We start from the raw sequence: 13,351 nt of genomic DNA on the forward strand, positions 1-13,351 counted from the left end.
TTTGCTCTCTCTTATTACAAATGAACCAAAAGACCCACCCTGTCAGGTTGTTTGGGTCGCGCAAAGTTATACACTGTAAATAAAGATGGACGTAGCCTCCGTGACGTCACCCACAGGTTTCTGAAGAGAGGCTTTAAAGCTGCTCCACTGTCGCCATCTTGGCCTGACTCCATCACCCAAAGATGTGGGGCACATGTGGAGCCCAGACTTTGGTGCATGTGACTGGTAGCCCATACACTCACCCACCTGTCACTCAAAAAAGCCACACCTTCAATTAAGCATAACTTTAAGCCTTAATAAAAATGTAAACAGGTGAGTTATATGAAAATTTATAAGCTTTAGAGACCAAAACATTTATTTGAACCAGGTTGTAAACATGTCTATTTCTGCTGCATTTTATACTTCAGGTTATTTGTTGTGGGCTTATGAGATGTACTTATATATAGTCAGTGAATTCCTCGCAGTAGATTCAGATCAGTGCGCTCTCAGTTTCGAGAAGCAGCCGGTAGCACCACGCAGAATCAGAAGTGGTTTGGCTAATCTGATGAAAGCATTTACAGCCTGTCTGATTTACTTATCACTTATGTTTCTTTATAAACCAGAACCAGCTATGATGCAATTTTTGTCCTTTTTTAATTTAAAATCTTCATTGAAATGTAAAATCTGATCAACTTCAATTACAGTGTCAAATCTGGATCAAAATAAAAAGAGAAAATGGAAATATTTTAAATCCCTGCCATAACAGAAATAAGGGAATTTTTTTATGTTTTGCTTTCTGTTTAGATTCTGGAGCAGCTGGGGTCCCAGACCCAGAGCAGTGTTCTCTTAGGGGTCTTCCTCACTACGCCCCTGGCTAGCATTTTGGAAATGAGCTCTCCACGTGATGTATTCACACATTTGATCATGACAACCCTCCAGAAACACCAAAGTAGACAACCAAGTGTTGACATCACAATGTGATGAGCTGCTCAGATAATTCATGACCCTGCGGAGCTCTGAAAGGGTCCAGCAGTGAGCGGCAGACTTCCTGCGGTCCCACCCAGGCCCGGGTCACATCCATACAGCCGGGCCACATTGCTCACCCCAACCCCTGTACTGTACGCCCTCCACACCCTCGAGCACAGCCAAGAACTCATTCCATTGTTCTCAAGAGTGAGACATCCCCATGCACAAGTGGCCAGATCATGTTATTGTCCAGATGCGTGTGTTGTGTGTGTGCGTATGTGTGCAACAGTGCATGGCAAAGCATTGTTTTGAGAGCGATTTAAGCAGAAAATTCTGAGAAAAGCGAGGGTTTCTCCTTAAGTGGACTGGAAATTGATTCAGCATGTTCTTAGAAGCTTGAGTCATTCTTCCCTTAAAGGAGTAAAGGTTTATCAATTAATATATTTCAGCCACTGCATGATTGTAGTGAAATAAAGTTGAAATGCATAAGAAGCTGATTTGTTTCTTGTTACTTTCTGTCCAACTCGCCAGTGATTGGTGTGATGATCCCTCACTGTAATTTCCAGATATCTCCAGTCGGTCAAACAATGCTACAAGTCATATGATGCCTCCCTCTTTTGATTTTCTGTTGTCAAAGTCTCTGACTCTCTACACCTCAAATTTGACCTCTCCTGCATTCCTTACATACCCCCCCCCCCCCCTGTTGCTGGGAAGGTAAAGTGTATCATATCTTGTGCAACTGAGGGTTTTCCCGATTGTGGACCTGCACTCATGACAAATGGGAAATGGGAAGTTTCCTTTTCCATGGAAGGAAAAATCCATTCGAATGGCCCACAGACCCAAAGAGCCAAGTGTCTACTCCACTGTCTTTAACACTGTTCTGTCGCTTAACATAAATTTAAAAAGGAACATAGCTGAAGAACATGGATACAGCCGGAGGTTAGGGTGGAGACTTATAGCGCAGCCCTGATATCATTTTCTAGACACATCAGTGACACTAGTGTTTTAGATCAACATCCAAATAATTTCCACCTGAATCACTTGAATAATCTGAGGTGGGAAGGTGTTTATTTCACAATTTGAGCATTGTGTATTGTGTATATGTAAATTCTAGTGAGTACATCAAAACTTATAGAGATGAGAAGTCTACATTTGCATTAAGCCCTCTGTAGTTCTGGGGAGCTAAAGAGGGCATCAAGCAAGCTAAAGGAGCATTAACCAGGCAGCAAAGGCCTAAGAAAACAAAACCACTGAGATGCTGCTAACCTGTGTATCTATCTATAAAACATGCTTTCCAAATTTAAGCTGTGTATTTATTCTTGCTTTGATGACTGTTGGGACTATCTAGAACCCCAGGAATGTGCTGAACTCTAATGCAATACTGAGTCACTGTGTGTTACATAAGTTCTTAATGGTCTGTTTGACACCCGGGGGAAATTACTCCAGACGAGTGCGTCAGCGACAGCAAATGCCAAATTAAAGCTAAAGGTGACCATGACGTGGAGCAGATTTGTGTGATTATTCTCTACGGCTTCGTTTCTGCAGATACATTTTTGCAGGATTGTCGCCATCTGTGCATAAAACATAGGCTAAATGCCTCAAGTTTCAGTGGAAGCATGCGGAAGTTAAGGCAGTAAACAAGTGTTAGTCATGAGACTGAGGAAGTGTTTACTACCAGCACACAAGAGCTGATGGATCAAGAGTTCAATGGCAATGTATTCTTAGAAACAGGAAGCCTGCAATACATCCACTGGTCTGATTTCCACTGAGGTAAATAAAGGGCGGTGGTGTTGTGATAGGTAAACAAGAAAAACATCTTTACTGAGAGCGTTCACAGGTACAAGTTGAGTTTTGTGGATTATTTTCATCTTTTTAAAGGAAACAAGTGCCATTGCAAACCACACAGGATACTACACCATCTCTTGTGTCGACGTAACAGGATGCAAGTTAAAAGTGTGGTTTCGGCACCGTAAAAATGTCAGATGTTTAATGATCTGCACAAAAATAAAAGGAGGGAGGGGGTGTTCTCGTGATGCTGAAAGGACCATCCAAAACCGCAGATACCAGAGTGTTCAGTGGATTGAGGTCATGACTACGACAGGCGTGCAAGTAGCTCACAAACAGGCCTGTTTGCAATGATAAACGGTCACACATGCTTTTGATTATCATGTGTTGTTTGCAGATGGACGTATTCACCAACTGAGAAAAAAGTGGTATGTTAAGTTCTTTTACAGCTTGCCCGTTTTGAACGTGATAAATGATGCACTGAAAGGATGAATATAGCACTGTTCCTTTGGGACTTCCTAATTGTACCTGTCCGCATATATGTTTTGGACGAGGAACAGACACTAGCACGCCCTTCTTTGTCTGGAAACAATATTCATTTCAGTGGGAAACATTTTCTTAGGCCAGACAAGGAAATCCCACCCTTAATTAGATATGTGGGGGGAAAAAAACACAATTACATCTTTTCTTCCCTTTGTCTTTGATGGGAATGAAACAGAAGCATTTTAAAACTGAACCATTTAAAAGACACTAAAAAATAGACACTTTATACTTAATCTCAGTTTAGAACACCTTATCTTTTATTTACAGAATTATTACTTCAGAATAAACAAGCATCATCAGGATTTTATGACAAAACTAAACCCAACCTCTATTCATATTTTTTAACATCAAGGTTCAACTGTGATAAAACATTTTAGTTTGATTTATTGAAGAAGGTAGTAGAATAAGGTTGAAAGCTTGAGAGAAAGCTAGTAAATGAACCTTGACTTTATAATATTTTAATACAGACATATATATTTGTCAGATGTGAGATGCTGCTTCCACATCTGGGCCAATTTTGGCGCACGTACAGATAATCTTGTCAGCCTACACTGGCAGATAACAGCCAGAATCAGGCCAGATGCTGGCCAGACTTGGCCCAAGGACTCAGGTGCACATTAGGAGTGGAATCAATCTTCTCATCTAACTCTCAGCAAGAGAGAGAATAAGTATATTTCCCGAAAATTTCAAACTGAATGTCACCAATTAGACATCAGAGCTAAGACAAAGTGACACGTACAGTGTGTAGCTATGTCCAGTGTAACATACAGGAAATATCTGACTGTGTACCCACTGCTGACCACATCCAGGTTGTATGTGGGGTTGTTTTAATCACAAAATACAATATACCTGTGATATCCAGAGTGCGGAAATCATGTAATCATCCAGTTTTGTAAATTGTTATTGTGCATATATAGAATTATGAATAGCAGAAATATTCTATGATTCCAATAGAGAAAGTTATTTATCATAATATTTATAATGATAATTAATAATGCTTATTCACTTTCTTGCAATCTCTCAGCAAGAAAGCAAATAAGCATGTTTCCTAAATGATCAAATTATTCTTTTCAGGGATTTGTAACATTATAATAAGTTATTAGTACTGCAGAGGAGACCTGTAATTCCTGTATTAGAAGGCTGAAACCAGCAGCTCTTCACTCGTCAGGGTCCTAACAGGAAATATGCTTCTCATATCTAAATGGAGGTGACAGACATTATTATCACATATTCTGCAGAATTAGAGGAGGATCATCAATGTAAAGTTTCAAACCAGTGAATCAGTATGAGTCAGTTCCTGCTGAATTTGATTCTTGGACATGAAAATCTCAAATCACATAACATGAAATCTCTGCTCTTCATACTTTCTAATCAAACAAGCTGGTGGTTTATGGGCTTGACTACATGGCTTACAATTTTGTGTTCCTATTTGACCGGAGAAATATACAAAGTACACTAATGGCAGTCTAAATACAATGTAGTAATTCATAGTTTGTGCCTTGATATGTGTCAGACTCATACACAATCAAATATATGTACAAACACATGCACTCTTCACTCCCTGTTCCCTCTCACAATCATCTGTCCAGCATTTTGGAATAATCAGATATGAAGTGAAAAACAGTGAAGCCTAATATTAACTTAAAAGGTACTGTAGCTGTTGCTAAGCCAGATAATGTACGCTTATGTTTCTGACAACATTGTTCTGTGAACCTCATTATTTCTTTAACTCAGCAAAGAGGACATCACGCATAAATAGAAGCCTCAATTAAAAAGCTAGCTGTTTATTTCTTATTTTCATGTCTGTAATTGTACTTTTACTTGTTTTTTTACATTTTCATTTCCTCTTTTGTGTAGTACTAATCACTACAAACCACAGAAATCATAGTACTTTGTTCCTATATGTTGTTGTAGGTATGACCTAGGTCAATATGCAGAAACAGGCTAACTACCTACATTCAGACAAGCTTCCTCTTTGTTATTCGTGCTTGGCATTTAGCTAACTGCAAACAAATGTGCCTCTGACACAGCCCAATAATGTCTGCATTAACCAAAGAGGTGATCACTGCCCGCATAGAAGTTCTGCAACAGACTTATGTGCCCAGACAATCGCAACATCTCTCTTTGAAAGATCGTAACCGTCAGCTCAACAGAACAGCTTCTTGCTCACAGAGGGCTCTTCAAGTTTATTCCACACGATGCAAAAAAAGCATTAATTCCTTGTATTAATGCCAAATAGTTGATTCATGAGAGCTTCCTCATGTCCATCAACAGCCCCTTTTGAATATTCGTGGGATCTTTGGTGTCAAGCTCCTTCTGTTTTGTTAATAATTTGTGAGAAAAAGGAATAAAATGTGAGTTCTTTTTTGGTTGGTTTGTGTTTGGCTGGGAGATGGAAAAATGACATAGGTAGAAAGCTACTCAGGTGACATGAACAGTAGCAAAACTCCAAGAAAACATCAACATCAATCTTCGTAACATCTTGGGAGAAGTCAAAAAAATTTTTTAAGAATTAAAAATTTAAAAAAAATAAGTGCAGAGCCTAAGTTCCAGAGGGCGACCTTCACACAAAAGGGCTATCCGATCTGAATATGTCCGGGTAGCTCTTGCCGTTCAAGTGCTCAGTGTGGCTTTCAATACTGTAGCAGCGGTGGACCTCTGTGAGTGATGATGCCACATAGGAGGCCGAGCGGAAGAAGTCAGTGTTGGCAAACGTGCCGGCGAGCTGCATCCGCTGCTGATTCCAGTGTCTCCGCAGAACGCTCTGCACCTGAAAGAAAAACAAAGACACAAACACGGTGTAAGAAGGATGGAAACATGGCCTACAGGTTAGAAAGGTCATACTAAACTAAATCTTACATATTTGGTGCACCCCTCCCTCCTTTGACTTTATTTTTATGTGTACCAGACACATAAAAAAATTTGATAAAATTTTGAAAAGAAAATGAGAGAAACCAGAGGGTTTATCAACTCTGACTCTGTCACCTTTAAATGCATTGCAAATTCAAAATGTAATCTTGAAATACAAGATGCCTTAAGCAGCAATATGCTGAATAAAGCTAATTACTCACCTCCCCGTTGAAGAAGCAGAATATTGTAGAAACCAGAAGACCCTGCACGTGGGAAAAAAAGTTTCTTGAGAAAATACACAAGGAGGGAAATCCTTTAAGCTCAAACAGCTGCACAAGTCTGCAGTGTCTCATGTTCATGCTCCTATCCTCAAAATATTTGTAATTTTAAACCACTATTGCAACATTACTGAGGATGTTTCCTCGTGGATCAAGTCTATACTTTGAGTAGTGCTCTTACTAATACTAATTTCAATTTAGTTGCATTAAATCATGCAAAAAAAAGAAGGTGTTATTTTTCTTCAGTGCAATCACTCCTCATACATATGAACTGACCTGGTAATGCATGAGGATGTTCATGATGTACTGGTAGATCTCAGAAGCCCAGTGTTCATTGGGCTTGTAGGGGACCAGGACAAACTGGATGCCGAGCAGAGGGATGAGGATGAGGGTGGCTCTCACAGCCCTCATGTAGAGGCTGGACTCGGCCTGGTGAGTCACTCTCAGCTTGGTGATGAGGACCCGAACAATGTTCAGCAGGAAGAAAAGGTTCACCTGGAGCCAAAAAGGCAATGCATGAAATAAAAAAAGGCCAGACATAAAGGATATGCTTGTTTTAGTAACTGGACTAAATCTTAAAGTCATCTCAGTCATTCTTTAGTCAAACTACTATTTCCGAGGGCAAAATCAGGAATAGATCCAAAACAACTGAAAAAGTATCATTTTCTTACTGCATTGTATATTTATTTTCCCCAAAACTTCTGCCATAACAGACCATATTATGGTCCATGATGGTTCTATATCATTAGTAAAAGACAAGTCTGGATTTCCCTCAGGAGCTCAGTGCTTACCACCAGTGCAGCGCAGATGGGCCCATGGATAATGTACAGCAAGGAGGTGTTTGAACTGACCCAACATCTGTGAAAGCATGAATTAAATTATCACTTTATAGAAGTAATCTGTCGAAATATGTGACTCATTTACAATGAGAAATGCTCATGTGTGGACATGAAGATCAAGAAGACTCACTTGTCATTGTAGTAAAAGTGGCGTGCTATTGAATGTATCACTGATGGCACAAGTGGAAAACCTGCAAAACCAAATTAGAATATTTATGGCATTTGAGTTTAAGGCAGTGAAATGTGCATAGTGAGATATCTACATAAATCCATACTTACCCCACCCCAGCAGATAATACCATATGAGATGTTGTTTTTCTGCAAACACAGCTACAACAATGAGAGTGTGCAAGTAGATTCCTTCACACAGCATCCAAAAGTAGTTACAGCTCATCAGATACATGTGGATGAACATGATAAGCTTACAGCTTGCCTGGAAGGAAAAGGCCACGTGAGCATCGTGTCTTCTTTGGAATATAATAATATCTGGGCAGATATCAGATGTACTGATTTATTTGCAGAAAGTCAAATCACTCACAGAATCGTTGACCATGTGTCCATGTTTTTTCAGCCAGATGACAGTGATGACTGAGTTCAGCACGAATGAGAAAAAGAGGTTTTTATGGAGTGTTATTCTCTGGCAGCTCAAACTCCTGAGAGCACAGAAGAGGAGAGACACGTTACAGACATAATATGACATTTTATTAGATTGAGCTGGTCATTTTTTCCATTAAAATCAACATTTGGTTAAAAAAATGAACTTAAGGTGACTCTTAAAAAGTAATTTGTAGCTGTGCAGCAAAAAAGACTGAAAGCTGAAGAAAGATGTGCCACACTTACTTAAAATAGAAGAATATTCCTAATGATATGAGCAAAGACACCAGAGACAGTCCTTGACCAATCATAACCAAGTAGAAGTGAGTCATGACCGCCTGCAACAAAATGAATACAACTTCACATTTTTTTCTGAAAATCACAAACAATGAAGCTGCACTGGTTTGTGTATTTATTCCCTCTTACCTTCCCATGATGCACAGGGTTGGCTTTGCAGTTTGTGAAGTTCGTCCATGTCCTGTTGCTCTCCGGGTGGCGTCCCCACTCACCACTCTCAGTGCAGACCTTGGATGCTACAGCTGTAAGCAAATTTTAGATAAGTGGAGCAAAAAGTACAAATGTGCTGCAAAGACACAACTGTCTTTATTTAACATTTTTATATGTAAATGTTTTTGAATGCATATGCAAAATGTATATGCATTTATATTTCTGTTAAGTGTTTGATTCTTTTTGAGCAACACAACCACCAGGATGCAAATTAGCCTGGCTCAGTTAAAAGACTGGAAGCTAGCATGGCTCTCTATTAGCCTACATAACTCTTGCTAAAACTACAAATTTCAATTTCACATTAGCACCATTTTTATATTTATGTTTGTGTACAAATTAAACAAGATACAGCATCTTAACTTCTAACCTTTAGAGGTGTTGGAAGGCTGTTTCCTCCTGCCTCTTTATGCTAAGATAATCATGTGTTAGCTATTGATCTTCTCATCTTAACTCTCAGAAAGACAACAATTAAGCATATCTCGCAAAATGTTGGACTATTACCTCAATATAAAGGAAAAAAAGTCCGTAATCAGAAAGCTATCATAACCATGTTGTTGATAAGTTGTTGCTGATATATAGGGGTCATTTTATATTTTAAGCTGGTAAATTTATTGTGACGGAACTGACAAAAACCAAGCAGGGTGGAGAAATTCACCTGATGTGTCAAAATCCTCATAGTAGTCTGGACAGTTCTGGCTCACGAGGCCAGCTTCAGCTGCATCCCAGCACAGCCATCCATCCCACGTTGTGTTGCACAGTGGCCCTGCTGACAGCAAAGGATGCATACAGTGGGACTGAATGTTGGGATGCAATAGAGAAACATTAAATAGAGAAGAGTAACAAAAAACTATATCAGAGCCTTTGACATGTAGGCTACTCCTCACCTGTAGTTTTTGATGGATAGTGTGACTCCTTCATGATGCGCTGGAAACATTCGTACTGTGCTGTGGCAATTTGGTTCCGTGTGGACTGATGTTCACCCTGATGGTTCACGTGGTAATTCTCCTCAGGGCTTGCTGCCACCATCAGCAGCAGCTGAGATTATTGGTGTAGCATGCAAACACACACACAGATACGCAGACGTACAAATTGAGAATGATGAACATGTAAAAAAAAAAAAAAAAACCTTTAACAAACAAGAATTTAATTAAATACAACACATGATATAGACCATTTAATGTGACACTCCACTAATTTCACATCAAAGTAGAATGAATTTGGGATCTTTTGATCTAATGAAATTGCCTCAAATCCCTTGGATGGTGTAAAAACTAATGAATGAAGGGTGAAGATAAATAAACATACAGCAACATGCAGGAAAAAAACTGTCTTTCCTGAATTTATGAAGGTGACATATACAGTGTAAGCAGCATATCTGAGGCTGAAAACTGTACATTTCAGATGCAGCAGTTACCTTGTTGAAGGAGCACAACACCAGAAGAAACACGACACAGCTCTGCTCCATCTGTGCTCTGATCCTCATGGTTAGTTTGTGGTTAAGAAAACAAAGAGTGGATTATAAATACTTTGTTTTCTCTTTCTGTGGAGGAAAGCAGACACAAAGGAGATGCACTCTGATGATTTCTATGTAAAAGCAAAACAGTCCACCACCCTAGATGTTATTTTTAATGTTTCACCGAATGTTATTTTTATACGATCTGGAGGAACAGGTAAAAATTTCAGCACTATCACAAATAGTTTCCCCCAGAGCTCAATCGGAATAATGCTTCCTGAGTTGCAGCAGCTGCTACCATGATCCAACACTTGCTGTGTTGACAGGAGCTGGACTCAACTTCTGGTTCACGTGCTCTGCACTGTCACACTCATACAATCTGAAATGTTTATTGCATCAGTATTTTTGTACTTTATATAATCTTATTTTTAATTTCTTTCATTTTCATGTCATATAATATTGAAAAAGTTTAATTCACTATGACTTAGTTTGACACTTTTGAGATGCTGGCATGTTTTATTGAAGATGCTGAAAGTGCATTGTAAATCAGGACTCAGCAACCTCTATGTGTTATTTCATACAGCCTCAGCTTCTGGCCTATCAATGGAACATCTTTTGTGTTTGAGTTGATTAAAGAAAAATGAGAACTACTAATCAGTAAACAAAAATATAACTCATTTTGACTTTTAAAAAGTTATGCAAAAGATGTCAAGTTCTGTAACTTCTGACCCATTAAAGTCATGTAAACAAAACAGTAAATCTATGTCTCCAATCTCATGTTTTTATTTTGTAATAGCAGGTCTCTCCTTTTGTACATTGGGGTTACAGACATGACCTTTTGCTTCCTCTGTTCTCCACAGCTTCCTTCCTGCATGCTTATTATGCCTGTTGAGCAAGTTTAACCAAGTTGTAGCCAAATGTTGTCAATATGGCAAATATTGCAAAAGCATGTGCTGCAAACTTACTTACAAACAGCTTTTGTCAGCTCATTCAATGCTTCACATGCTGATCTAAATGTTAAGCAGTCACTGTGGGGTGTGAGGCATATGCAACCAGCAACTTACTCAGCAGTTGGAAACTTGTCATGAAAAGTGTGGAAAACTGTGAGTTTGACATTTTTAATCCCACAAACTGCACTTTGATATGAAGCACTTTTCCATGTTCATCTTTCCACAATAGATAGATTGTGTCCTGCTTTGATTGAAGAGGTGTGACCTGCACAGCAGTAAGAGTTGTGGTGATGGACGTGGTGTTGTACCAACGTTCATCAGTGGTATTGTCCAAATGTAATTATATTTACAATTTTCTAGTCAGAGAAGAGGATTTCCATCACTATTTGTCTTTTTAAGATGCTACACAGTTTACAGTATATAAAGTTAAACTGGGGAAATTTGGTTTTAATGGTGACATTAAACTTTTCAAGCCACTGTTAGTAAAAGTTGCAATTGCCAGCAATTGAGTGTCATGCCTTAGCTGTTTTGATTCATTTCAGGAAAGACCTATTAGAAAGGATTCACAATATGATACAGTCCATAATGACAATATGTCATGATACTGTTTAAAGTGAGTAAAAATGTAAAAATGTAAAAATAACAGACAGGATATTTTAGATGTTTTAAAATGATAAATGTTGGCATAGGCTGCTAAAAAAAATGTTAGTTTAAATATCAAATGTATTCAATGTTTTAATAGGTGCAAGTATTTATCATGGACCTACAGATACACCACAGCATTTATAGTTTGAGGTAGCCAAAGAATTTTAGACAAATAGAAACAACTAAACAAGATAAGATACCAAGTGCAACAATAAGATACCAAAAAACTTGATCAGCATTTTGTTAAATGACTGCTCCTTTAGTTTTAAGTTCATTTTAAAGTGATTAATGAACCATTTTGAGTGCAGTTATGTGTCGAGGGGTTCTGCATATTGATCCCCCAGACAAAGACATCTGTCCAAAAATAGTTATATATAAACGGGCAACAGAGCACCTTAGGAGCTTGACTACTTAGGCATTTGAGGATAGGTTTAATATCAGCAAATGTAACAAATGATCAAAACTTAATGTGTCTGAATTCTTAAATCTTCAAATGCAAACTTTTAACTGCACAATTATACATTATTTTATCTTAAAAGGCCTAAATGTAGTGGGAGATTCTTGTAACCAACATGCTGCACATTAAAACATAATAAAAATGTGTTGCTCATAATAAAATATTGTGAAAAGAATTCAATTTATGTGTTTTAAAGCAGGGTGGAAGAAGCAATTTGATTTCCATGTATCTCTATCACACATTTCTATAAAAAAAGACAATTCTAATATGATATTGTGACACAGACCAACAACCTTAATTCATTTCCAGCTCCCCTGCATGTTAATTCAGGAAATCTGTGTCAGTTCATGAGATTAATATCTTCTTGAACACACCCAAAGATACACAGTATATCTCCCTAATGGCCTACACAGACACTTAATAACTCATAGTGAAGTTACTCCCTTATTATGTGGCCATCTATGACAGAACATGAAGATTTAAACACTTTTGCATGAGAAGTTGCCTTTATTAGAAACACATTGGCCTTTTCACCACTTCATGTTAGCCATGTGAGCAGCTTTTTGTTGTTAGTTGTAACAGAATTGAAAGTGGAATGAACATATTGACCATTTTGGAAACATCCTTTTGCATTCGTTTGCTGAAGAAAGCAAACTCTCGATATATTAACACTAAATTGTCCTTATTTCACATCTGGAGTGTCTTGAGACTTAAATATGTCAGGTTTTAATGTGATCAAGATCTTAATGTTGATCAAGATCTGAGGAGGATCAGTGTTTAATGACCATTCAAAGAAGCAGTTTCCAGGAAATCAGTGCCCCTTAAAGGATATTATTGTTAAAATATAACACATATAGCACAATATTTTTTTCAGCTGCCCTCTTCAACTGTAAAACACTGTAAAATATATTTTGATTTGTGGTTTTGTTTCTCTGTCATCGAACACCTAAATATTCATGTATGCATTTATGCGCCTTGCAACATACAGCATAACCTTCAGTATAAAATCTCTAGTTTAATATGATAGCTACTCAAAGATAAACATGTGACATGTTTTCAGCACCGTAGCCGCAGTGCTTCAACAGTAACCATATGGCCTACTGGCTGAAAAACCACAAGTATTAAAGAAACTTACTTTTGCAGAAGTAGAAAAACTGTTAAAGCACAGTGTTTGCCAGTTCTCAAACGGTAATCCTTCAGTCTGAGAGTTTGTCCTTGCAGGAAAAGAAGAACCATGCAACACTGCCTTGGTGATTTCATCAAGAGTAGTCCGACAGTGTGTGTGTTTCGCACCAGCGTCAGAGGCAATACTGAGCTTTCCTGATAAAAACTGACAGGGGCTGTGGATGACATCACATGCTTGCCTTTTGTGGAGCCACACAAAGGGACATCCCTGCAGTGTAATGGACACCACAAAGCAATGAAATATTCATTAAAAAATTGATCAATTATATTATGTATGCAACCTGTTACTTAACTTACACAAGTCTCCTGCTTCTTTAAAC

The 13,351-nt window shown here is 38.3% G+C and overlaps 1 protein-coding gene across 2 annotated transcripts; it reads right to left on the reverse strand.

Annotated features, from left to right (window-relative positions):
* Positions 1–3,508: 3,508 nt before the first annotated feature.
* On the reverse strand, positions 3,509–13,322 carry LOC139609824 (calcitonin gene-related peptide type 1 receptor-like). Of its 2 annotated transcripts, none has more exons than XM_071464815.1 (13): positions 12,982–13,322; positions 9,756–9,819; positions 9,226–9,376; positions 8,997–9,107; positions 8,261–8,373; positions 8,081–8,172; positions 7,779–7,893; positions 7,520–7,673; positions 7,371–7,431; positions 7,193–7,259; positions 6,678–6,896; positions 6,345–6,386; positions 3,509–6,043 (listed from the first exon to the last, which is right to left on the reverse strand). In XM_071464815.1, exons 1-13 carry the CDS (start codon positions 13,197–13,199, stop codon positions 5,837–5,839), a joined length of 1,614 nt encoding a protein of 537 aa, XP_071320916.1. In that variant the 5' UTR covers positions 13,200–13,322; the 3' UTR covers positions 3,509–5,836. The 2 variants fall into 2 exon arrangements, with proteins under 2 accessions (XP_071320916.1, XP_071320917.1); XM_071464816.1 differs by having other exon boundaries at positions 8,997–9,104; positions 12,982–13,318.
* Between the last annotated feature and the right edge of the window lie 29 nt (positions 13,323–13,351).

Source organism: Trachinotus anak, unplaced genomic scaffold (genome assembly GCF_046630095.1).
Source record: "Trachinotus anak isolate AG129_WGS33_773 ecotype Australia unplaced genomic scaffold, CSIRO_AGI_Tana_v1 ptg000026l, whole genome shotgun sequence".
NCBI classification, from domain to species: domain Eukaryota; kingdom Metazoa; phylum Chordata; class Actinopteri; order Carangiformes; family Carangidae; genus Trachinotus; species Trachinotus anak.

What these genes read in the sequence shown, in the direction of transcription:
- LOC139609824 (XM_071464815.1), bottom strand. Translation starts at nt 13,199, where the DNA reads ATGTCATCCACAGCCCCTGTCAGTTTTTATCAGGAAAGCTCAGTATTG. An exon ending in TGTTGTGCTCCTTCAACAAG is followed by an intron (nt 9,377 to 9,755) that starts GTAACTGCTGCA and finishes CAATAATCTCAG; the next exon opens with CTGCTGCTGATGGTGGCAGC. An exon ending in TGAGGATTTTGACACATCAG is followed by an intron (nt 8,374 to 8,996) that starts GTGAATTTCTCC and finishes ATTTGCTTACAG; the next exon opens with CTGTAGCATCCAAGGTCTGC.